The 27,358-nt window shown below is 37.5% G+C and overlaps 2 protein-coding genes across 7 annotated transcripts; both read right to left on the minus strand.

Annotated features, from left to right (window-relative positions):
- Positions 1–2,079: 2,079 nt before the first annotated feature.
- On the minus strand, positions 2,080–21,123 carry Mesk2 (misexpression suppressor of KSR 2). Of its 6 annotated transcripts, none has more exons than XM_070670337.1 (10): positions 20,768–21,122; positions 18,273–18,652; positions 16,442–16,495; positions 10,469–10,668; positions 10,220–10,340; positions 9,539–9,827; positions 7,901–8,170; positions 7,534–7,618; positions 5,058–5,102; positions 2,080–4,481 (listed from the first exon to the last, which is right to left on the minus strand). In XM_070670337.1, the coding sequence occupies exons 2-10, from the start codon at positions 18,485–18,487 to the stop codon at positions 4,336–4,338; spliced, it is 1,425 nt and encodes a 474-aa protein (XP_070526438.1). In that variant the 5' UTR covers positions 18,488–18,652; positions 20,768–21,122; the 3' UTR covers positions 2,080–4,335. The 6 variants fall into 6 exon arrangements, 5 of the variants coding, with proteins under 5 accessions (XP_070526438.1, XP_070526440.1, XP_070526442.1 ...); XR_011547003.1 differs by having other exon boundaries at positions 4,340–4,481; positions 4,980–5,102; positions 20,768–21,117; XM_070670339.1 differs by lacking the exon at positions 16,442–16,495 and having other exon boundaries at positions 20,768–21,123.
- Positions 21,124–21,941: 818 nt separating this feature from the next.
- LOC139110480 (klaroid protein-like) lies at positions 21,942–23,576 on the minus strand (the record flags this gene model as incomplete). The annotated part of the gene is given in 6 exon segments (XM_070670290.1): positions 21,942–22,283; positions 22,409–22,501; positions 22,586–22,872; positions 22,947–23,087; positions 23,157–23,430; positions 23,508–23,576. Coding segments are annotated over 6 exon segments (978 nt in total), but the record flags the coding sequence as incomplete, so codon positions are not given.
- Between the last annotated feature and the right edge of the window lie 3,782 nt (positions 23,577–27,358).

Raw genomic sequence — 27,358 nt, forward strand, 5'->3', positions numbered from 1 at the left:
TCCTACGCCGACTGCGCTACGACTGCATGCGACCGGTACGCTGTGCGGCCGCGTCGCCTGGCGGGAGCCACAGCCGAAGTCCACCGAAGACTCACGGACTCGGTCGAAGACGCGTCAGCCCGGGCAGCTCGGCCGCCCGGGACGATTTCTCGACGCGACAAAATGATCTGAATCGACGTGATTTTCTACTTTGCCCGAATAATTCCATATTCCTTACTTTGACCAGGACTGTTCGAAAGCCCCGTCGATGCATAGAACGCGATCCCGGCTGTTCTTAATGATCTTGTTGCACACATATGGGCATAGCAAATTTATAAGTATTTTAGTTAAATTATCATAAAGTCCATGTGCATAACATGTGAACAAACTATCAAACGATTTGCATTTATAGAAGAAACTTATAAAGACTATGTGAAAGAATAAAGTAAACCAATAATAAACATTTTTATGTAATATATATTTAAAGCTGTTATAATATGGCAATGATGCAAATTAAACTCTTCATCAGAGAATTAATTGAGAACATGTATCTAATATTCTGATGCAATTGCGTCTCTCGGTTAGGTTCTTCAAGTAATTAAATGAGATATGTTTAAGAGAAATTAATATCTACACGAAATTACTTTTATCCTTTCTATATTTAGTAAATTTAAATTTATTAAGATCACATTGGAGATGGAAACCATATGTAATGCTTTAACATGAACTTAAGCAGATAACCATTCTCTAAACACTGTTGATTTATTGAATATCGTGATCTAACATCAAATATAGTGTTTAAATCGTTAATTGGCGAATGTTCCAATAAAAATTTAATTTTTATTATAAAGTTTGTGCTACGTGTTAATTACGTTTCATTGAACTATTTATTTTAGTTATAGAAATAATTGTATATTTGTTACATTGTCGTTATAACCTTCTGATCAAATGTTTTGTAACAGATTTCTTCCTTTGACTATAACTTCACTAAACCAACTGTATTGTTAAAGATCAATCGTTTAAATATCCCTTGTCGATACAAGGTGTGATTATGTGATAATTTGATCTGATCAACAGAGAAATCCAATAATGTTTCAAATTTCTATCAATGAATATTTGGAATTAAGTAAATATAATATTATGTATATTTTATTTAATGTACATTACTCGTGTTTATCAAGTTATTTGAAATTATTGTTGTAAACAATTAATTATACTGTATATGATTATGAAGTGTCGACAACTCAAAATTCATCAATGTTATTTATCGTATTCTTTTCAAAGAGCTTAGCTATATAAATTTATTATATATTATAGTGACGTTTGTTCCATTCTCATTTTTAGAAGATGTGTAAATAGTATGTGTTATTAAATGTAGATGAATACTATCCTGGTATTTCCACGTCGCGAAAGCTGCCTTTGCAAACGAACGACGGGCGTCGCGACGAAAACCTCGGTTACCTCGCCGTCTTACGTAAAGATTAAGAAAGATCTTACGCTTCCAGGAACGAAATCCGGCGTGTGGCGAAGTCTCGAGCTGCAGAGCGTCGACGGAGCTTCGCGTTCGCGTGCCGACTCGGGCGCGAACTTGTCTGAACTTGCTTCTGTTATGTGTTGAGATGTCGCAAAAAATAATCAATAGAAATACGAAATATTTTTCAAGAAGATAGAAATATAAAGATATGTCGCAATATTTCGAATGGAATTATTTCCATCGATCAACGTAACACGAGCAAGCGATAACATAATAAAATCAAGTAGCAGAACAAAGTAACATTTTTCATATGATCATATTACATGCGATATAAAGTTTCGATAGTTAATTGTTAATGCAATATGCATACGCGATGCAAAGGACTAAAAGGAATACGCAAAAGGTATTTTTCTACTAAAGGAGAGCGGATGTGCGTGTACGATCCTCTGTCGATTCCACGAAGACGTTAGTCGTTTTATCGTTACAAAAATTGTCGGGAAGATTGGTTTCTTGTCGCCAATGCACGCATGTACGGTGTGCACGTGTGATGCATACGTGTGATCAACGTAACTGAGAAGAAATACGTCGAAACAGGTGGGCTAACAAGAAGCGGGGTACTCAATAGCTTTATTTTCTTCATATTTATTTAATATAAATAACAAGATGCATGTATTCGGTGCGCACGTGTCATTTAATCTGTATATTTTTACATATATATATATACATATAATTATATTATATTACATATATATATATATATGCAATCAAGCTTCGGCTAATTAATTTTTCGCTTATTCCCTGTGTATGTATATATATATACATATATATATATATATACTATATCCTGTTATGCTGAGTGATTAATACACCTCGCTACGATCTGTCTCGCGATACCGCGCGAAAAACCCGAGAACGAACTTTTTGCGCGTGGTACGACAAAGGAAAAGTCGCGTTTGTCCCTTCTTCACGAGGTAGACGTGGATGCTGAAAGTCAATTAGCTCTCGATACCGCGCGTACTAAACGATTCTCTTAAACCCTTCGAGACCAGCGGCATCACCGCGACGTCGTTCTCTAAAAATGACTTTGATGCGCCGATCAAAGTGCAGATACAAACTCGACGGCAATTTTGTTATTGCTGAAAAAACCGCTTAAAAATTCTGATATGCGCGAGTAACATGAGCGAATACATTCGGATTGAGATTGATCAGTCGACGAGTAATTTTAATGATATCGCGTGGTTAAACCTGGCCGATATGTCTAATTAAATTCAATGGTATAACTGAAAGACAGATACGGTTGCTACGGCGACGGCGGTTAGCGTACGTGATATCGCAGTTTGTGTGCATAAATCTCACACGAAACGCGTAGTCTACATGTGTCGAGAACCGAGAGATAACGCAACCCACTGCTACTTCCCCCGTCCTCGGCAGGCGAGGGAGGATCGAGAGGAGAAATCACGTATGCTAGCCGCCGTCGCCGCAGCAAACGCTATCTGCTTTTCATTGTACGTCGATGTAAGAATTCAACACGTTCGTTGTCTTGAGCGTCTGGATAAATCGCGCCAATGATCACCGTAAGAAAACTCCTCTTTCTCTCTGGAAACGAAGGGATTAATGGCGGAGCATCGGTAAACCTCAGATCCTATGTTATATGTGTATATAGAGTTATATAGCGTTCGCATTAGCAACGTATAACGCGTGCGTTCTCTCCTCGTCGTATTCCCACGATTACTAATGCTTTCCTACGCTCACAACTATCATTGCCTTAATCTGCGATAATTCTAAACAACGCCTGTGTATACTTAATATATATTTATATGTAGGGAAAACGTGAATCGCGCAAAATAGATCCGCGTCGACGATACAGAATAATTTCCGGTTCAAATATAAATAATAAATGGTAATCGGAATAAGAATTAGGAGCTCTGGTTTGAAAGGCTAAGTGCTAAAGCGTCGTAGACGAGGGATCCCGAATTTCGAGACAGACTATCTCTATTTTTTCCGATTTTCTTACACATATAACATATTTAACATAACGCATAAAATACATAATAAAAAATTATAATTATAAAATAATTCAAGTTAATTTAATCTTTTAAAGTTTAATTTAATAATTTGAATTAAAATCGAAAGTGAAACGTAACAGCGCAATTAAATTAAAATACGTACACTGAGAAAAAAAAAATTAAATCTAAAAGAATATTTAGTTGAATACGTTCAAACAAATAAATTATTTAAAGTAAGCAAAAATATATTTAAATTAATAAAATATATTAAAATAAACAATATATTTTATTAATGTAAATGTATTTTTGCTCACTTTAAATATACATTTGTTTGCACGTATGCAACTAAATTTTTTTCTCAGTGTACGTGATACTTTTTCTTTTTCTTATTTTTAAATAAAATGCAGATAAGATAAAACGAATAATTCCGTGAGGGATCGCTTTGCACCATTCATTAAATTTTTTACAAACCTAAAACTAAAATTTATTGTATATCCGATGATGCTTCAATAACATTATTCCCTCACTTACCCTTATTACTGTACCTAACAACATTACGTATCGAGCGAATATATTATCAGTAAAAGATCTGATCTCCTTTAAGTAGTAAAGTCTACCTTTTAAAGCTCTTAACTTACAGTTATTTAGAATTAAACATTTATTACGAACGCGTGTGGTCGATTCAGCGCAAGTCGCGATTAAATAAAGAGTCGTGCCGATGAAAAAGCTCCGGAAAGAAAAAAACAATTAGTGCCGCAAGGGGATCGTTGCCCGACGAAACCGCTCTAAAACATTGGATCGCATTATCGTTCGATTTATGCTCGTTCGATTGCGTAACGAAGCTCGAGGATGGTAGTGGAATTCGGCGATCAAGGTTTAACAGACAACTGCCTCCGATATCGGGTTCTCGGTGATGTGTATGGTCGCGGTAGGCCAGTCGATCTTCTTGCTGCAAACGTGATTCAATCCCTCCAGAGAAGCCAGTCTGTAATCTGCCATTTTTAACGGCGACAGCGGGGCCACTGCAAACAAAAATATCGAAAGATAGTATCCTCCATTTCACTCCTCCACCATTACCTCGCCTTGAAGAGGCTGTAACGCGCGTGTAATTACGTTCGTTTGTTCGAATTTTCGTTACATCAACATAGAAAACTCATCGAACGAATGGTGTTAATAAAGGAAAGCGCACATGCAAAATAATAAAAAAACCAAAGGTGTACTGTTAGTGGACTGTTGTGTGCGCATAGCGAAACGCTGTGGACTGTTCACTATTCTATATTGCCCAGGTGCAAAATCAGTTTGCTTCGTTTTCGTACGTATCGATCAAAGATCTTTTTTTCATCAATCTTATCATCGCCAGGATACACAAGATCAATGCGATATCAGGAGAATTATTAGAGCAGCTATAGTTTAAAATTTCGTTTTCGAAAGCCTTTTGTGATCCAGTGGGTGGCTCAAGACGCGTAATTTTTTGTTAGTACCTTTCATACCTTTGGAAAAGAATTTGAATTCCGACTTACTTAACATATAGACGTGGCCTAATTGACCAACTGCGCGCTCGACACTCCTTGCGGCCTTCAATTCCTAATTACAATTACCTTCGGATGTTGTCGGCTTCACGGGCTTCCGCGGGGATCTCACCACTAAAACGTATAAAAAAACAAATACTTAAAAATCATGATATACAACGTTGCTGCATAGCGCACTGAACTCGCAACTATTTTCAAAGCATTTCTCGTGCGGAACATTGATAGGCCAATTATTATTATATTTTTTTTTAAATTATTATTTACGAGTGAAGTAGAGCAAAATAATAGTGCAACAATTGATTTACTTAAAATATTGCTGCATTAATGTGTTCGTTAAAATATGCAAAGATTAATTTAAATTGCTTATTGTCTTCCGACTCGGATTTACATATTAAAAGATATAAACGACCTCGATTGATTAATACACTTCTTTTTTTTTATAATTAAATATGTAAGCATCTGGAAATATAAAACTATATTTATAGTTTTATTTGTGGTCTTTCCACAATTATTTCTAATTAAGTGCGACTTTAAAATAAAACTCTGATTCTACCGTTCCGAATCGTTTTTAGACAACAAACAATTGCGATGCTTATTAATTTTAATTCTATATGATTTTACAAGCATCTCGCCTTCAACGCAGATCGTTGGATTTGGAACTATCCGAAATAAATGAAATAGCAAATAAGCCGAAACTAATTATGCTACTGTCCAGCTGAGATTGTTGTATATATATACGTACCACTCGATCGATCCGAGACGCGTGGGAAATAAAGGCGCAAGTCGATGAACATGTATAATACTTTCTTTTCGTATTTTGTCATATTTTTTTTTCTTTTTCTTTTCTTTTTTTTTTTTAAATAAAATCTTTTTTAAATATGATCTTTTTTAAAGTTATTTTTTATTTATCAGTCAAGCCAAGTCAAGTGGCTTTTTAACGAGGTACATGTTCGAACACGTATTTGAACCTCGGTGTAATCAGGTAGCTCTCACTATATTAATTAACACGAAGATCAAAGCGGTTTATTTGTCGAGTTTATCGTGGTACATTTAATTAGCATTGTCGTGACGATTGAAGACACACAGTATTAACCCTGTTACACCCGAATTCAATTACGTCTAGCTGTAAGTTATTTTGCGCCACTTGTACAACATGGAAATATTTCATATAATATGTAGCGATAACAACAATTAACGGCGGTAAAGATGGTAGAAGTAACAAATTAGTCAGCGCGACGATTTGAATGTCATTTCGCAGTTAGCTCGCTATATAAATCATCATAAGGTTGTATTAATTAGAGAGTGACGAGATATCGAACTGAGGAATAAAAGATACGACACGGAACTGATTGCAAAATTGTATAATCGGGTTTTGAGAACACGTATCTTGTTTCGTATACACGATTTGTGAGAAAGCATTGTGTTTCGTGATCGGTTTCTTTTTGTGATTAAAAAGCTAAAAAAAAAAATGATGAACTTAGAGTCAATTAAAAGGAGTATTGTCTGATTATTAAATTATGTGTTAATGTATGTTCCTACGAGTCTTCGTAAATGTATAAGCACAGTAGCTTTTCAGCAGAGAGGTATATGCTCCGTAACACAAAAGAGAAAAAAAAAAAAAAAAAAAAATTACGTGTGCAAGTATCGTTGAAGAAAGAGAAACTCGACGTCTTAAAATTCTAAAACGTTAACTTATAACGACAGCTATTTTACACAGTCTCGATTTAATATACATTTACTTAGAGAAAACATGCACTTAGATATTTTCACGAGCGAATTAATCTTTCCTAACATCTTCAAAGATCGAACAGGCTGATTTGTCCCGTAACATTTTATCGTTTGAATTCAATAATAAAATAAAGTGCGATATTTATACAATGAGCAATCAATATCTGACGTATGTGATCTAATCATATCGTATCTATTATTAAAAGAAATGTGGCCGACTAAAGATACACATTCTCTCGAAGTATATTTAAATATGTAAAGTATTTACGATAGGCCAGATTTTTAATTAATAATTAGCGACAGGGTATAGTAGTCGACAGATTGAACTTAATGCTAGAAATGATCGCAATTAGGGTTCCTCGCTTTTCCATTTCGACATCTAGCCGTGCGAAAAATTACGTGGTCACTTGCGAAGCCTTGGAAATTTAATTATCTCACGTTTAATTATGTACAATTATCTGCGGCCAACAGATCAACCGTTTTCTTTTTCTTTCTGTCTGCTTTTTATTACGCGCTCGTCGCGAATTACAAAAAAATATATTTCTTTTTTCTTTTTTTTCTTTTTTTCTTTTTCTTTTTCTTCTATATTTATTTCTACCGAAACGTCTTGCATCATTGCGACATAAAGATTTTAAATAACTGGCAGTAACAACTGACATCTTATGTTTCCGCCTGCAAGCGACCACGAAAGATTTTCATGAAACTCGACGACGCGTGCGTGAATTGTTTATTACCAGTAAGGATTAATGAAAGTTGTCGATTGCGTAATATGGTAATGATTAAGTTCTGAAATGTGGTTCACAAAACGCTCACTTACCATATCCTTCGCCCTGAAGAAACAATCGGAACGCTTCGCTTACTTTACCCGGCTGTTCTTCTAACACCATACCGCAGTCCGATATCTAAAAGATACAGTGGATCATGTTCCAACACACGCGTGAAAACAATTTAATCTCTCAATTTTTAAGTGTCGTTTTAGATAAAAAAAAAATATTCGAGATAAAGCAGGAAGTAATTAAAAAAATTAAAAAATTAAAAAAACGATACTCTATTTCTGAAAGAAAATATTACATAATACATTTTTATAGGCTGTTTTTTTTTTCTTTCTTTTTTTTTTAATAGATGTGAGCTTAGAGTGTATTTTATGTGCGCCTCATAAAATTGCATATAATAAAAAAACTTACTTTCATCCAGGAGCTGTTTGTCGGATCCAAACGTCCATTTAACGTCACGGTATCGTCAACGTGAGGGCTTAAAGCACCCGTGATATTCATCACCGGTACGCTAAGCGTTAATCCTTCCTTCTTACGCGTTGGGTCCAGTTCTCTGGTTATATTCAAATCCGTGCGGCGAACATAACTGTCGATAAATAATGCGAGATTCGTTGGATTTACGCGACGTTCGAAATAATTCTTGTACACCTGAACCAGATCGTGATTCCGCTCCTCAGTCCCCTGCGTAAAATTACATCATCTGTTAGATTAAGGTTCGGTAAGAATAAAACGCTGGAATAAGGCGAGTCAAAACAATATATTGAGCTCTTAACTCTGTGGCTCGCTATGCGACACGTTGCTACCGGCGAGGCCTCGCACCGAAAAAACAAATGAAAATACGCGAGGAACCGGCAACGCTTCGCTACCATTCTGTCACACACATATACATAGGCATCTTAATGCCAACTCGGGAAAATCGCGCTACGCGCTAATCTAACATCGTCAACGTTTGATACGTGTTGCACGTTGTAAATTAATTATTCAAATAATTCAATAAATATTAAATAGAACGTAAAAGAGATTTTTATAAAATATTCATATTTTTAATGGAAGATAATAGAAATGGGGGCGAAGCTGAGAATTAATAATAACGTCAGAGTTACTTGCGAATTAGTTACTCGTTTTTCAGACTAACGTTAAAAGATCTGATAACGACCCAACTACGTTAACGCAATACGTAGGCGTGTACATAATGAAGTTTCATTAATCTTCTATCAGCTTTTGATCTCATACATCACGTTCGCGTCAGCTTCTTTTTTTTATTCATTTTATGACAATGACGTTAAGCATAGGACAAGCCTGTTACAAAATAATTAATCTGTGTAATTACATTTTTTAAATAAAACATATTTTATTTCACCGCGTTGATATCAACGATTCACGCAAAATTTTATATTAATTCGATAGAAATTATTCATTCTTTACTACGCAATTTGCGAAAGTTATTTTTTTCAAAAAAATCGATACTTGCAGTTGCTTTTACATTTTTCTCTTCAAAGGTTAGAGGTTGCCTTTGAACGTAATAATCTTTATGTTGTGTAACAAAGCTGTCAGTATAGTCCCAGGTTTCCATGAAGAAGTTCTAATGAACCTTTGAAAGCTCAAACACTGTCATCGATAATTCATCTTACGTTCGCGCATGATCGCTAACTCGGTTGGCACTATTTGCGCCTCATAAAAGCCCCGATAGTTTATTAACTTCGTAGAGTACAACCCAGCGAGACAATCTTGCCCGGAATATATGATTACCTCGCATAAAAAACGTCGAAAGAAGCCCAGAAAACGTTTACATTATCAAGTTATTCAAACACATAATTAATAATAATATAAATTACTCAAGCTCGATAAAGTTTTACATAAAATTATATTAAAAATATTTTTTTACAACTCCACATTAGCTATATAAAAATATTGTTAAACCGCACTGCAATTATAATTTAAATATTTCTTCTTTCTTTCTTTTTTTTTTTTTTTTTTAAATGTTCCTTTATTACGCATGCTGAGACATAGTCTCATTGTAAATTTAAATTTAAAATGTTGCGGACTCACCCTGCCGAAGTGATGCCACATCAGGTAGTCGAGAACGCCCTGAGTCATGCCTTGCGATCTCAAGTGGCGTACGTTCAACTTTTGATAACCCCACTCGATCCATCCTGCCTGCGTGGACACGCAGTTTATCAGGCACAGTGCATTTACTTTCTCCGAATGGGCGAGCGCGAATCTTGCCAGTATGTTGGCACCAGCCCCGACTCCGAAACCGATTACGGACTTTATGCCAAAATGACCGAGAACGAAAAGCAATTGCTCGGCCAGATCTTCCATGGACGGATAAGTGAAACTGAAAACGTTTTGCAAATTACTTTGGTGCCGTTTTACGAGACGAAGTGAACGTAAATGGATTAAGGTGATTGAACCGATGTTTCAAAAACATATGCAACGTACGGTGAATTTCGAGGGAAAAGAAGAATTACGTAACAATCGATAAGTTTGAATCCGTACGAATGCATAAGTATAAGAAGGATTAATATATCAAATGTGAGCATTCATACGACGGATCCATAAATAAATGTACAATAAAAATATAACGTTAACTTAATCATGAAGAACTTGCGATTATACATTTTATATTATTTCTAAAAATTATTAGTACGATAAAGAGAATTAATATTTCACTTTTAAAGAAATTAATTAACAATTGTTTTATATGCTATTTAAGAAAAATTTCCTCACTCTTCGGGTAATGTTGGTGCGCCTTCCTCTTGTCCGGGTGCATTCACATGATATATGCAAAAGTTTTCGAGGAGAACACGCATATCGATGTAATTAAAGAATGCTTGGAAGCTTGAGATATCTAAAAAACATTTTTTTTTTAACGTTAAAAATTATATTAACAATTAAAAAATATTTCTACCGCGCGAATAGCGTCGAAATATTTTTTTTAACAATAAGTCTTGAACGTGCGAGGTACAAATTGCTTACAGTTAAGGCCTAGATCGTGATAAGTGAGGATGGCTGGTTTCGCTCGATTTCCTTGCACCGCAACCAGCAGACTTCCCTTGTCGGTTTCCACCCTTTCTTCCCGAACAGAGTTGTCGTCTCTGGAGAGATATCTCAGTGCCGGAAATTGCAACTGAATGTTTTTTAGCTCGATATCGTCCATGCTATCGGAAGGCATTGTGCTGTGCATAAAAATACGATATTTACCGATGAGCATCACGCGAAACCGCGTTATCGTTATTTCGATAAGCGCATATTATAATAATCCCCCAACCCGCCCATTGTATCAATACAGTTTTTTTTTTATTCTTTTTTTTTTTTATCTTTTACAAATCGACGATAATCCCCGCAGTACAAATTACACGTAATATTATGCGGCGGTCGGGGGGACAATGGATAGATCCCCTCTAATCTAATTGATCTCGCGGTAATCCATCGGAAGTTCCATATCGGCTTAAAGTTTCGGCCGGGGCCACGCTCGTAAATGCATTTGGGGTCAGTTTCGGATAAGCGATATCCCAATGTTATTCTAAACACATAACGGGCAACTACTTTAATCGCCCGGGAAGTTACATCGACGTCCAATTAGCCGTGGATACGCCTAATGCTCGGAAGACCTACTTCCCGGTGTCCCGCAGGATTCACGGCGCCAACCCAATTTCACCCGCGGATGTAAAATGTCAGAAACCCCGTTTGACCTTTTCGCACGGTCATGCGCGCGTACGTTACCGAGATATACGACGTTTTTCGACGAGGAATGCTCGGCGAAAATGCCTGCGAGCTCCGCAACAGATTCGCTCTCTTCCCTTTCTCGTGCCTTCTCACCGCCTCCGAATTGCAACGTTAAACCGAAAAATTCCTTTGTTCCGCGTGATGAACGGCACCGTTAACGTATTACATAATTTACCCGAAGAAGCGTGGGAGATGCATTTTTTTTTTCTCTCTTTACGCCTCGGTTGTCCACGTGCCGACCCGACGCGCAACGCTCGTGTTATTAAATTCCTTATCTCCGTTGTTTGCAAGATACATCGCACGCGCGCATTTTCACATGACGGCACTTCAATTAATACCGCGGTCGCTTATTTTATGAGTCTTTACTACGCTGCGGCGCATTTATTATTAGCATCGCGAGTTTGCACCGAACGCCAAGATTTAATCTCGATTGTATTTATATCATTGTAAGAGCGAAGAAAGGTATCGAGGAACAATTTATCTTGAAGAAACGTCGATACGTACGTGTATCCCTTTACGTTGCCTGTTATTCAATTAAAATTAAAGAAGAGGAAAAATGTTTTCCCCTTTTTATATTGCCTGCAACTTTTAATCAGGCGCAATAAACGCAAAAAGATACTTATCTGTTTCGCCAAACAGTTATAAAGCGAACGAAATCAGTCTCCTATAAATTTACGACGCTTTTTTCGCAGCCGGCGACGCAATGACTGGCTTTGGCGATCAATAAGAGCGAACGTGTCATCACAAATGCACCATGAAATCGATTACAAAAGCACTTCGGGGTTCTCGATTGACAGAGATCTCAATTTGAATTGACTTTCAATTATCAGGATGATGAACGACATTGTAGTACTTTCCACAGAGCCGATTTCACTTCAACCGCGTACATTTCTCGTGTTTAAAAGAAAAAGAAAAAAAAAGTGACATGCTCGACAGAATATTTTCGAACGATCAAAGTACAAAACGGAAACGTAAACAGCGTAAGAAATTATTGACTGAAGCAAAAGTATTTTTTTCTTTTTTTCTTTTTTTTTTTTTTACAAACAAAGATCCGCCAGAGTTTAGCCTGGGTTCTTCCTTGTCTAATTCATAAATGCTCATAATCCCGACGAGGTGTTTCGAAATACAGAGAAAAACGAATTAATAACTCGAAATATTTTAGCAACGTTAATTCAGTTAAGTCGGCTCACAGTTTGATAAACTTTTTATCAAACAAACAAAAGCGAGTATCTCAAATTGAGAAGTAGGGCATTATAGCACCGTCCATAGAATTCGCAGGACAAAGAACTAACTGATCCTGGCTCAACCTGAAATCCTACTTTGGGTTTCCCGGAATATCTTACGTTGAATAATCGACTAGTTCGTCGAAAGCAATCGTCCAAATGGGAAAAAGAGCAGTGAAATATCTCTCTTAAATTTCGTTTCTAAGTATCACGACTGCGAAACACGAGAAAAAAAAAAAAAAAAAAAAAGAAAAAAATTTCGTTTCACTTAAGTTATTACGAGCCAATAAAAGAAGTAGAAAAATACGGGTTGGATCGAAGATATGTAAAATATTCAGCAGTCGTTTAAATGTTACGCTACTTTTTATCGGGGAAAAAAGTTATTTTACGCTAATAAGTTGAAACTCGGTATCTTTGCAAATGCGAAATAAATCACGAGCGTAGTATTCGGGGAATCAATAGGAAACAATACCACGGTGATATAATTAAAAGTGATTAGACCGCGATCTATACCTGACGTGACGCAACGACATTAGCTGTGCCGCCAACTTGATATCCCGCTATTCTTTTAACAATTGATTCGCCAAAGTGCATTGATTTTTTGATCCAGCATTGCGTTGTAAGACAAAGCCTCACGATAAGGATCAACTTACTACATTCCACTGCCGATCTCGTGAGTCAAGGCAAGCAAAATAAAACTATCTACCGCAAATACAAGCATGATGCAGAACACACAGAGCCGTGCCCAGGCATCGATTATTTGAGCTAGACAGACATCTAGCAGATTATTGTTAATATTAGATGGACTGTCTGAGCTAAACGGATAGCGGCCTGTCTAATTCAAATAATCTATCAGATATTGGTAAGAATCAATCAAATAGAATCACCATTCATTGTTAATAGCAATCCATTTTTTAATCCAAAACTCCGTCTCTCGCAATCTTAACATCGCACATCATTTCTTTATATAAATAGCTTTTAAATTAATTTCAGTGTTAATATCCCAGCTGGATTGTATTAATTATTCATTCCCATGCAGCATTTGCAGTAAAAAATTTATTCTATTTACCTTTGATTCTTTAGTTCCACGTATAAACGCTGCCGTTCTATTTTTATTTATCTAGATGTAGAAGTGCATAATGACGATAGTTTACGTAGACTAAAAAAAAAAAAAAAAATAAATAAATAAAAAAAGAATTGAAATGAAAAAATAATAGCGCAACACTCGGATGCGCCAATTGCTACGTTATGTCCATTAGAATTTTCAGTTCTGAAAAAGCTGGCATCGAAAGATCGAGACGGAATGGGCGCAATGCCAAGTTATGCCGAGTGAATTTCCAGCGAAAGTGGAGCAAACACTGACGTATACGATGTACGCGGTCGCGTCACACAGAATCATTACGTTCCGACTTTCCGCCGAGAGAATTTGTCATTATCTTGAGTAATTAAAAGCGCAGATGACGAGTCGATACGGACAGGGAATTTAATTTTTAACGGAGACAACAAAACTCGTCTTGAAAAGTGTAACGTTCTCTTTCAAGCTCTCAAAGAATTTTATCGGTGACTTAGGTTGCATCTCGATCGATAGACCCTTTCTTCGTGACGTAAAAAGCAGTGACCTATTATTAAAAAGAAATTTACACGCTTCATCTTACGTCTACGCGGGACAGAGATTGCAAAATTTAAGAGATAAAGAAGAATTAATTTTTTCTTCTCATTTTCAAATTTTGTAAGAATGTAATTTATACTACGAAATAAATTTTTTTAACGATACGTTTGTATATATTTGAAATACTATTTATCCCAAAAGAAATACGTATGTTTCTTAAAATAAAATTCACGTGTGAGAGGTCTGTTCTATTCTCGGAGATTAAATGGAGGTATTTTCGCAATTGGAATTCTGTTTTCTCGTATCTTGTTTACACGCTTAAGAGGGTATTAAAATAAATGGGATACGCAAACTTTTATTCGTAATTGTTTTCGAAAGGACACCGCTGAACAACAGGGTGTTTATTTCGCGAATTTTAACGGATTTAAACGAATTACAGCGTTAATTAACTTGTTATAAGGATCCGTCGAGAGGAGCGTGCAGCCACGCCTTTCTCTCGAAACATAAAACGTCTTTATCCGAAGACTAACGCGAAAATGGCATGACGGAGTGGAAATATGTCGTTAACCTCAGAAAGCTTTTAAGCTGGCTATTACGCGGAATATTATGTGCCATCAAACTTCCTCCAATTTATCCGTTTAACACATTGACACATTTTCAACGCGGAACTTTCACGTAATATCAAATTACGTAATACGTGTACGTACGAGCAATCGTAACGAGAACAGGAGATCAACGAATTCCCAGATTTTCCCGTGGAAATCGCGCTGAACGTTACGTAAAGGATACAATACGTTATCCCGAGCTGACCAGAAACAAAGCCGCGGCGTAATATACGACGCGGTACCCGCCCGTATTGTTCTTCTGTTATAGAATATTGGTTTAACAGGCTGATTTAATATGATTCAGCTACTAGAGCTGTGACCCATATTGGAGAGGCTTGAGCCGTGTAGTTTAATTATTTAAGGCAGCTTAGCGGAAGTTCCCAAACTCGTGACATTAAATCGAGCCACTTGACGATTTTTACCGACTCCAAGACGTCGTTAAAGCCGCCGCCGCCGTCCGATCGGAACGTAATCGCAAAGCTGCGATCAACTTCCGCTTCCCGAGACCGCGAAAAGTCTCGTCGGAGCTTCGTTAAACTATGAATTGCGCGTTTGTTTCGCCGTGAATTTTTATGAAGTCCGATCGTAAAGTTGTTACTTTGTAAGTCCGCGTTAAAATCAGCGGTAGCAAACTTTACAAATCTTAGTACTCAATCTATCTAATAATAGAAATCAAACAAAAGGCGTTCCGCAATACATAAACTTTAATGACAATGCCGCTGCATCATTGCGTCATATAATCAATGTAGGCGACGTTGATTAACCGAGTTGGCCAATCACAAAATTCAATGAGATATTAAAGTCTTGGCTAACGCAGCGCATTATCGATAATTACATTTCTACGTGTCGATACACACACGAAACCAAGCGCTTTCTCAGTTTTTTTTTTCACGTTGTTTAAATGGCGTTTAATAAATATTGAAATATTAATTTATAAATTTAATGATAATAATATTTTTTTTTTTAATAATTAATATAGAAATATTAAATAATATTAAATCTTAAGTACTTAAAAAAGCCGGTACTATGTACGTCAACCGGTTCCACGTAAATCCCGCTCCTAGCACTCGTAGCTCTACCGATGATCTTTGCAAATTATTACGCAGTCGCGCTGGTGAAACGTGCGCACGTAACACTTTTAATAACACAATTGCGAGTTATGATGTGGCCACTCGGTGCTGCGCACATTCGGGTCAATGTCAATATTGTCCACGGCAGTTAGAGGAACAGATTTCCGCGGTGGGAGACCCCATCGCGGTGAGCAAAGCAAAAAAAAAAAAATATATTAAGCCGTAATATTTTAAAAACGCATATTGCAAATATTGCATTAATCATCGTTGTATAAATAATCAGACGTCAAAGCCTCACATTTTCATTTTACGTATTTATTTTTCAGCCGTAAAATCTAAGCGCGGAATATATTTAAATAAATTTCTGTGCCGGAGAGCACGTGCTTTTTACCTATTCCGAAAATTGTAAATTTCGAAAACATATATTATTCAGGCAAGATCGACGTGACGGTATTAATTTCGCAGTTTCATCGTACTGGGACGGAACTCAGGACATGTGAATGCGTATAAAGTAATATGCAAGAGTAGCTTAGATTCTTGATACGTCGGCACGTGAACTACCATCTCATCAGTCCTTGCTACGCATCTACGCATCTACGCATCAGCATAAACTGCGACTAGGATCTAATGCGATACGTATACAATATCGGGAATATATAAAGAGCTATATGCGACAGTCTCTCAACTTCCTTCGCTTACTATTACCAAAGACTTACCCCAGCAGAGCAGATTCCTCGGCAGTGGCTGCTGTCGGCATCCTGTTTCTGTCCCTAAAACAAAATGCCGGCGAATAATCACACACGCCCTAGCCCTAGCGGCCCGTCGTGCCTATGAACCCGGTTGCGACACAAATATTTTAACAATGTACAAAGCTATTAGCGCAATAAGGGACTTGCGCCGAGCCGCTTTAACTAACGTTCTATTTTCGTCGTTCGGAATCAGCTTCTCTTTGTTCTACCGGCAGCGTATCCGGCATTTAACGCACCGGCCGTTTGAATGTGAAATTACTGTTTAAAATTATCATTTTCTATGGACAATTAAACTGGGCTGAGCTATCTCATGCTCGAATGAATTTAAATAAATAGTGAGACTCCTCAAAGAAGTTGAGTTAAGTTTCGAGCGCTAAAGCATGTCGTTGTAATTAAATGAAATTAAAACCCACGATTAAGAATTACTGTGAGTTCATATACATATTCAACATGTGAAGTCCGAACATTTTACATTTCATTTAACGTGTATATTCATAAAATATCATTACGTTTGTGATGAAAAACACAAATTCAAACGCTGCAGATTATTTTGAAAGCAAAGTTATGCAAATGTAATAATATCAATTTGCGAGAATTTTTACGTTGGCTCGAGAATAAAAAAAAAAAAAAAAAGAAAGAAAAACGAAAAAAAACTAGTGAATTTCACATTCGAGTTCAGAGAAAGAGCTTGTCCTCGGTTACACGACGACAAGAGAAGCCGGTTCCGCAACGCGCGCGCTTCCGTTGCGCGCCATGAAGCGATACGAACGGTCACAACTCGAGCATTGCAACGACAAAGGAAGACGACCAATCGCATGCACGCAACAGGGAAAGTGATAATAACAGTAACAACGATAAACCAAGCGATGACGATTACGGTGATCGCAGTCACGCGTGAGCAAAAGGATGCGAGAACTTAGCGTCGCTGGCGGTAGTGAGGTATGCATGCAAAGCTCAAAGTACGAAGGAAATGAGTGATATTTTCAGGTGTCATAAGCGTGGCTTACCTGTGACTCCCTTGCCCATTACGCGAGCCGATTAACAACACCGTTAACGATCCCCAAGCTGGTCTGTCTTACTAGTCTACTGATTCAAAAGCGCGAACACGAGGTGTTGGCTTCGTGTCCAATTTGATTTGTATCAAATAAATATAAATAACCTTATGAGAAAAATCTACACAAGTTATATAAAATTTTTCACAAAGTCAACATCTCTGGTCTCCGGTTTCTTTTTTTGGGAATTTTTTTTTTCCTTTTTTTCTTTTACTCGATATTTTCATCGTTTTAATTCAGTTTTTTTTATCTCCACGATTGTATGTACATTTCTTGTGTGCTCATTGTTGAAACATAGATATGGATATTTAAAACTGTGCATTGTTCGGATTATTTTTTGTCTTTTAAAAAATATTGAATATTATTATATTGCTGACGAGCATTTTATACCATACATATTTTCTTTTTCTTTTTTTTTTTTAGTTTGTATTATATTTCATGATATAATTAACTTTCGTGTTAATTCAGTCTAAAGATCATTAAAATGATTTTGAGACAGACCCCGCATTGCGATTACCCTTTATGTATTAATAAACCAAGACATCGTTGTAAATTAATCACAGACGAATAAATTGCAAGCGCTGCAGTAGCTACGCGGTGTTAATTAGTAACATTTTTTATCTTAATTTTTTCCAAGTATACCTTTCCTATTTTTTAATTTTTTTCTTGCTGCAATTGATGCAATTTTTTCCCTACAAATTTATAGTGCCGGATCCGTACCCGGAAAATGTCCTTTAAAGTATTACCTGGAGACAATCGAGGCGCTATCGCGGCGATCCTCGATCAGCGGGTCCTTCTTTCGCATTTCGGTCTTTGACGAGGTGAAGTTAAAGGCCTTCTTCACGGATTCGAGAACGCTCTGGCCGGTGGTCTGCGTCTGGTCGACGATGGTCGTGCTTTTGTACACGTCTTCGCCCAGGTCGCCTAAGGACCTGTACGAAGCGCCAGTACCTGCCGGCATGCCGTGACCTTTCGTCGCCCGGCTTTGCTCGCGACACTTCTCACTCGAGACGACCTAATTAATCGTCGCTTCTGCCGGCGATGACGGTCCCTATCGTCCAAATATTTGCCCTCTCAGCGAAGTCTCGCCTCGAACAGATCGAGAGCCGAGGCGTTGCTGCTGTCGCTGATGATGATAGGCGTGCCCGAAGCCGATATTGCCAATATCGCACGTCAACAAGGCAAACGAACGGCAAAGAAACAAAAGAAAGAAAAAAATAAAGATAGGGAAGGTTCTATGACAGCGATCGCGGCGATTCGAGGCATCGATTTCTTTCGAGAGAGACTACCAATTATAGCGTCAATTAAAAAAAAAGAAAAAGAAAAAAAAGACTACACGATTCGACTGAATGTTCTTTCTCGCGCTGCAAATTTGTAAAACACGCAAACTTCTTTTACCGCGGTATTTAATACAATTTCTAATTTAAACGATTTCATTAAACTCCAATTTAAATTTCAGATTATGTGAATACTAGTGAAAATATATAAATTACATATACGCATTTAGCGCACTTGTTATAATTTCGTTGTTAGTCGCGACTTCTAAATATGAAAACACGTTGCGTTCTATTTATAATGTGCATACAATTGGTTCAAACAGTTCCGTCATTCCCGCTAAATAAACGAGCAAACAGTTACCGTTTTATTACTTCGGTTTTACGTATTTTTACGTTTGCCAAATCAATCTCAATTTGAAAAATAATTAAAAAATAGAAAAACAAATCTGAGAGCGCTCTCGTTTCGTAATTAATTAAGCGAAGTGATTCGAATTAAGACAGAAATTATTGTCGATGCCTCGTTCTCGCTGAAGTGTGAGGAATGAGATACGTATCATAGAACGATGATCGTCGACATGCACAAAGTCTATCGAGTTCATTTTACGTCGAAAGAATCATGCACGGCGACATGCCGGTCGTGAAACGTTTTATGCATGTTTGTGGAACATCGTTAATAAGTCGTGCGAACGAGAAACAGTAATCGGTGTTTTTCTAATTAGCTAAACTTCAACAGCGAGTCAAGCGTGTGCGAAATAATGAATTAAATAAAAACTTACAAAGTAAACGTGGGAGGTTTCTTTCCGAGGTTCTTTTATTAGTTACCGATCTCATTAAATGCAATTGCATTAGTGATTATTGAAATTGAAATTGAAGTAGGTTACTAATTTTGAATCTCGCCTCCAGGCATTACCCGAAATAAATTCTCGAGAAAGTATGGGGGAGAAAGGTAAAAGGTGAGCACTGAAATAATCCGCGAGAGATATGGAAAGGAAGGTAAGAATATCAAATGTCGGCGATACCGAAGCGCAGCTGGATCAGCTGCGGCCTGGCCTGCGTCTCAGCGTCACGCGCTGGCAGATGAGAAATCGATCCCGGTCAGGACCTTCCCGAAACGAAATATGCACGGCAGAACCGCCTTCGAATGATCGCGCGGTGATCAATTCGCGGATAGACTTCTGCGCGCGTGTTGTAAGTCCCCGGAGGGTCGCGTATTGATTTTTCACGTGGATACTCGCGTGTAACGTCGGCGTTAACCCCGTTTTCTCGACATCTAATTTTTTGGTCGCGGCGATATTAAATATTAAATTAAATATTAAATATTAAAATGTTCAAGAATACAACGAGAAAGAGACGGAGGAAGAGAGAGACTGGGAGGCTAATCGAAAAATAAGGAGACAGAGTTGCCGTAAAGTTGCAATAGCAGCGCGCGAGTAGCGAGGTTCGGCGCGAGCTAACGATTGAACTGTCACTGGCTGTTTTATTCTTGCGACGTCTTTCCTGGGAACGATCGATTGTCCAGTCTAACCCCGTTTCTCGGCCCGACGGGACCGATCCGCCTAGGGGACGAGGGCTACGGCAAGATCGTTGGCGCGCGATCGATCTAGCGCGCCAGGTTCGACCTTCGCAGCGCCGCATGACACAACGTCATCGACCGCGGCTCGCCGCTGCAACCTCCGTCAGCGACGACACGACGACAACGACGACGACGACGACGACGACGACGAGGTCCGCGTGCGAGCGCAAGATACCGCTTGCGCGCGCGTGCAAGCAGCTAACACCAGCACGATTTCACGAGCACGTAGACACCGAACACACACCATTCGAACTAGACGGGACGTAGCGCTGATCGATAGGTCAAAGCGGTCGAGAAATTTCCCGAAGGGATGGCAGAGAGAAAAAAAAAGAGGGCAAGAAGGGTTGTAGACGAGCGATAAGGGGGGACAGCTGTGGCCCTGGAAACTCACCTCTTCCTGCGCGTGTTCCGCTGCGGGGTCCGCGTGCTGAAGAAGAGTTGCAGCTTTCGTGCGGTATTTAAACGCGTATCGCTACGGAAAAAAACCCTGCGCGGGTTCGATCGCGGCTAGGGTCACCTCCCTGTTGAATGGGGACGCGCGTAATTGGGGATAATCGGGCGCCTTCGACTCGATCTGACCGCACCTGTCCTCGATACGCGGCTTACAGCGCGGATGTTGCGAGACGTGTCAGGACGGGGCACCGTGACGGGACTGACGTTGAAATGCGCACGGTGTTTCCCAACGACGTCGTGAGACTACTAAGTTGCTCGAGTGCACGACGCCTCCGACTACGGGCTGGTCAATGGAAATGCGCTCTGCTTCGTGCGCAGTATACTCCGGATCGAACCGGTTACGGACAAACTGCCGACATCTGGTCATGAAAAGGCACACCCAGCCTGTCGCTAGCTTGCACAATTCCCGTATGCGGGGAACTTAAGATAGCCTTGAGGCTCAGCCGATCGCTTATCGTACGAACTTCGAGGAAGCCCTCCTCCAGGGAGGAGAGCCGAGTCTCTCATCTACACGGCAGAGAACCGCAATATCTATCGCTGGTGTAACGTGGATGGTGTACGCTTTTGTCAAGAGATGGAATGTCGCATTTTCTTGCAAATAAAGTAATTATTCTCTATATTAATTTAGTAAACAATTTCATATATTGTGCACGTGACGCTGCCAAATCGATATTTACACGACATAACACAGACAAATTCTCTCTTACTCTTTCTCTACCCCCGAGACTTCTTACGAAATTACAAAACCAATCTTCCTGCCAATTATTTATCCATTTCCGGTAATCAATCTCTCGCATTTGTTGAACGAGAGATATGTATAAAACTGCTTTTTTTTTTTTTTTTTTTAAAATGCTTTACTCGGGTAATCATTGTAGCAAGGCCATGCAGTGAAGATATTTATATATATATATATAAGCAATAATCGTAGAACACTATTGGGCTAACAGTCGTAAGTGATCATTTTCCTGCTGGACCTGATCAATCGTGCAATCTTCTCGATCAATATAAATTATTGACATTATTGAATGTATATACAGTACACGATGCGTTTAAGTGATGACGGAAATGATTTCCGCCGTGCATGAATTAAATATCGGCGCGTGTATGAAATATTTTGTTCACTTCATTAAAAATCTATTTTAAAAGCATTAAATAATCGAGTTATTCACAAGTATAGTTACAGTTATAGTTGTGCTGTGGCAGAATCGTTACATTTATCGTCGACCGGCGGTAATTGAAGGCACATTATTGGAGAAAAATTGTGGCTCGTTCTTGCTGCTGCTTAAACGATCTCGCAAATGTTTTGTGAACAGGAACTTTGGCATGATTGAATTTAATTCCTAAGCTGGTCTCCCATGAATGCGGAATCTGTATAAACACGTGTACTCTAGCTGTCCGTGATTGCTGTGTATCCTTAATTCTATATATTCATATGGTCTATTGATCTCTGTATTCTGTGTAAAAAAAAAAAGAAAATTATTAAGTCATTAACAATTACTGTAACGTTAACCAAACTAAAGAAATTTATGTGCCAATATATTTCTATAAATTTATTAAAAATTTATTTAAAGTAATTTACCTGTACTGGAAAATATTGCAAACTTTCGTCGGAATACATAAATTCATATTCCCCGAACATCACAGGCTCGAGATCGTTCTCGCTAAACAATCCCTGCAGCAGTTAAAGAGTAAAAATAAAATACATAAATTTTGATTAATTAATAAAACTTGATTTAAAAAATTGTATATTACGTACCCAGACATTGAACTTTCTGGGCGCACTCGACATGTTTTCATTCGGTAAAATCAATTTAGAGACGTGCTCTAAAGTGAACCCAGTTACATAAATAGCGTTTCGCAATTGTATCAAAAGATATCCGGGAAAATCTTGGAAAGCCCAACAAACTCCTGGTTGTATCGGATTTCCCTGTATCACTGTCCGCGGGTTATTGCTTTCGTAATACAGCGGGAAACCAAATAAACTGTAGGCTCTCGTCTTTATGTCATATCGCTGAGTGCATCGTGTACTAATAATCTGACCCCCTGCAAGTAAAAGTATTTATTAGAAATACTTATCGTTGACTATTATTTCTTTATTTATTCGCACGATACAATACCTGCTGTTTCCAAAGATTAATCAACTTGACCCGTTTTATCTGCGTCATAAATTCGCAAAACTTCTTTTACTATTTTACGTACGTGTTCATCCGAGACACGAACATTTGAATTGTCATCGTCACCATTAAAACTCCTTTGATCTGTAAAAATATTAATTAATATGTAATGTATCGACATAAAATATATTTAAGCATATCCTAAAAACATACTTTTGTTATTAGAAGATGCAAATAAATTTTGCATATTTTTTACGAGATCTTCTTTCGAAACTTCTGGAGGTAAATAGCTAACTAAAATCTTTTCTACATGCTTTTCTACATCCTGAGTGGTAATGGATTCTGAATTGGCGTTGCAACAAGATTTTAATTCCGAATACAGCTTTTGTAATTTTTCAAATTCATATTTAATAACCTTGAGTTCGCTGTATGCTATATTTTTTAGCTCATCAACGTTCAGTTTATTTTCCATATCAATAATTTTGTTCTGAAAAAATATTCGTTATAAAATTCGAGATTTTCACTATTAATATAAAATTTTTAATAATATTAATTTAAGCTTACATCATATTCCTTCCGAAAATCGTTATCGCTTTGCCAACGCTCTTCCAGAGTCTGAGTAATATTTAAAAGGTATTCTTAAAAAAAAAAAAAGTTATAGAACATACAAATAACATTTGTAAAAAAAGAATTTATATTTATATCATTTGATGCATTTGTCTATTTTCGAAAACCTCTATCTTGTTAATTAAATCAACTTTTACAACTAAGTCTTCATTCATTATTTTATTATTAGTTGATATTTCTTCCTCATATTTACGGTCCTTCCATTGTATGTCAAGTAATGATTTTTTTGTCGCAACATCGAGTATACTTTTAATATCAGAAAGAAGCGATAAATATTGTACTATACACCAACCACCTGAAACAAATTTCATATCTCCAAATATTTAACAATGCAAATAATTGTGCGATCTCCTTCTTCTGTTACTGTATTAAACAGTGTTCCAACACAAAGTTAGTGCCACAGCAACTGTCCAATTAAATTTATAATGACAGGATTCATACGTCTCAGATACATTTTAAATTTCGATGGCACAGAACAATTACAATGACGTAATTATTTAAAGTGGAACTATTATGCAATATGGTAACCGAGAGAAGGATAGAACGAAGAAACTCACCGTTTCGTTGATATCAATCGCGATCACGATTCCAAGTATTTCAAGCACTACGCACTCCGATTTTTAACGCCCAGTAGAGTAATCCTCCCCCTATCCTTCTCCCATCACAAAACATTCTTACCGCTTTTTAAAATTTTCAATAAGACGCTCAATTGTGACACCATGAATTGACACCATTAATTTTCAAGCGTGTAACGACAAGAACGGTATATCTGGTGGTTAACTGAAAAAAACTCTTTAATTTTCTTTTATTCAATAACGATTAAATTAAATATATTATGTGACTTGCATCTATAAGATTAATTATTACAAGAAAACAAAATAAGTAACAGAATATATATAATATATAACAGAAAAATGACTAATGTGACCAGTTAATTGAAATACAGTATAAATGACTAAGTAACATGACCAGTTAGTTTTTGAAATGTAGCACAAACATATAATTATATGTATAATATTTAAATAAATATAGACATATATCGATAAATATATTCCCCACACAAAAAGATATTAATCTATTAATAAAAACAAAAAGAAACAAACACTGTTAACTAATAGTCAGTATAGAAATATTACGATATGTATATATCGTAATGCCAGCCATAATGTAAGGAACATTTCATTATTTGATTTAAATATTAAAAAAAAAATAGCATACTCGAAATAATATGTCGCTCGGTACATACAGTGGCTCACGAAAGTCTACATACATATTAAAAACCAGCAGTTTACCATTAAAACAATTATTTTTGGAAACATTAGCGAAAGTAAGGTATTCCTTATAATGAAAACTAATACTGTAAACATATGAAACATTTTAATAAAAAAAAAAATATATTTTTTTTTATATATTTTTATATATTTTTTTTTTTATTAAAATGTTTCATATGTTTACAGTATTAGTTAACTCTTCCTTTGATTTTTAAAACAGCTTCATATCTTCGAAAAATCGACTTTAAGTATGATGAATTATATGGATTCTAATGGTGTGTATGTAGACTTTCGTGAGCCACTGTACATATATTGGTACCCCCTCGTAACCCCGCGGGTTCTCGTCGGACTTACCGCCCCCCTCCCCCCGACCCCGTACATACACGTCCGCAAAGGGTGCTTTATAATGCGTGCGGAACGTAGCGGACATATTTTCCCCGTCCACGTCCCCCCACCCTCACTGGTATGCTGTATTCCTTCGCGACAGAAGAAGCCGGTCTTTTGTAGAAAAAAAAAAAAAAAGAAAGAAAGAAAAAAAGAACTCACCGGAGGTGGTATTTAGTCTGTCAACCACCATGACGAATCGCCGAGAGGACCGGCCTCAGAAAGCTGTATATTACAGAAAATTCCGTTACGTGCTTCGTTTTAATATTTAGATATGACGAAAGACGTGTTTTACATCTCGCAGCGTAAATCGCAGTAGTATTCCTTGCCGATAACAATAAATGCCACGCATTAAAAGGTCTGACAATTAGTTTTTAACGTCGAGAAAAAAAAAGAAAAAAAAGGGCGCGTCGATTTCGATTAAACGCAATTAGGCTGAAAATATGATGCGTCCGCGATAAAAATACATAATCGCGATCGTAAGGCAATACCCGCGATCGCCGTTACGGACCACCCATGGGATTTTCACCCCGGAGAAACAGGTGCAACCGGTCTGGGATACAACGTGCAGCGTGTTACGATGCTTTCCCCATGGGCGCGCTTCGATAAATTCGCCCACAGGATCTTCCTTACGGGACACGAGAGGCGTGCTGGTACACCATGTAGTGAGGTTCGTTTAAAGGTAAACGAAATTTTGGCGAAAATATGGCGCTGCGAGAAATACCACATCCTCAGAGACGTAATTACGCTCTCAGAAACACACAGACGTGTACACTGTTAGAAATTTCTTATTGATTTTTAATTAAAATGTAAAGAAAGCATGTGGTTATGCCCGTAAATAAAACGTAATGAACACTGTATATGAGTATTCATTTACTGATGTTTTAAATTCCATAATTAAAATTATGAAAATTAAGACATCAGTAAATGAATATTTATATACAGTGTTCATTACATTTCTTAATGAAATTTAAGACATCAGTAAATGAATACTCATATACAGTGTTCATTACATTTTATTTACGGGCCTAACCACATGCTTCCTTTACATTTTAATTAAAAGTCAATAAGAAGTTTCTAACAGTGTACGACATTAGAGATTTTAATTTGCATAATTTTTCAAGTGCACCATCGATCCGCGATTAACGATTAATTAATCGAGCAATTAAGGATCGCGTTCGTCGAGGATTGCACTCGGTCGGATTACGTCGGATAACGTCGTTATTAACGCCAGCTACGAAACAGACGAGTGTCTGGAAACGTCTAGTTATGTAAAAATTTATCATTACGAGATGAAGTATAATTATTGTAAAATGACGTAATTGAGTTTTATGCAACGGTTATATATATATATATATAACCTACTCAATGAATAATGCACGATTAAATAAATTTATATATAAATTCTTCGGAAAAATATGTTTTCTATAGAATGTGATCTATAGATCAGTCGCGATTCGGTGGACGTCAAATCGGGCAGCCGCGGGCGAAAAATTAAATGTCGAGAAAACAGGGTTAACCCCGACGTTACACGCGAGTATCCACGTGAAAAATCAATACTTATTTATTGTAGACGTATCTTGCCCACCCGAAAGAAGTGTTGAAAAATGTAAAAGTTTAAACAGTTGCAGCAAAACGCTGAAATATTTAACCGAACTATCGGTCACGACGTCGCGCTGCAAACTTTCGTGGGAATTTAATATTAATACGCAATTTCATTCTCTCTCCTTTTCTCTCTCCCTGATATGAGCACGTATGTATGCGCACCCATAGAAATGTACACCCACACGGACACGCGCACACCTGTCCGTTAAGATCTAATATTTATAAAGGTATAACAGGAAGATACAAATGACGATAACGTGCTTCTTTCTCGCCTTCTTAAAGTACGCTATACGTAGCGCGCGGTGGAAACTTTTCTGGGTTCTATATGTATAGATTTAGCGAACGAACGGCAAACGCGAACGTTTTTATAAATCAATCACACGCCATAAGTCTACTGGCGGCAGCGCGGGGGACCCACCCAAGTCATCGGGTGGGTCGGTGCCAGGGAGGTTAAGATGCATACGCTCGTGATTCCTTAACCTCCCCAACAGTCAACGGCACCATATGCGGGCTAAAGTGGGGGTTTAG

Source organism: Cardiocondyla obscurior, linkage group LG20 (assembly GCF_019399895.1).
Source record: "Cardiocondyla obscurior isolate alpha-2009 linkage group LG20, Cobs3.1, whole genome shotgun sequence".
NCBI classification, from domain to species: domain Eukaryota; kingdom Metazoa; phylum Arthropoda; class Insecta; order Hymenoptera; family Formicidae; genus Cardiocondyla; species Cardiocondyla obscurior.

Bases quoted from the DNA above. Each gene is read 5' to 3' on its own strand.
- Mesk2 (XM_070670337.1), bottom strand. From the start codon at position 18,487: ATGCCGGCAGGTACTGGCGCTTCGTACAGGTCCTTAGGCGACCTGGGC. The intron at 10,669-16,441 runs GTAAGTCTTTGG...TTTTATGCACAG, and splicing joins GAGGAATCTGCTCTGCTGGG to CACAATGCCTTCCGATAGCA. The intron at 9,828-10,219 runs GTGAGGAAATTT...AAACGTTTTCAG, and splicing joins GCACCAACATTACCCGAAGA to TTTCACTTATCCGTCCATGG.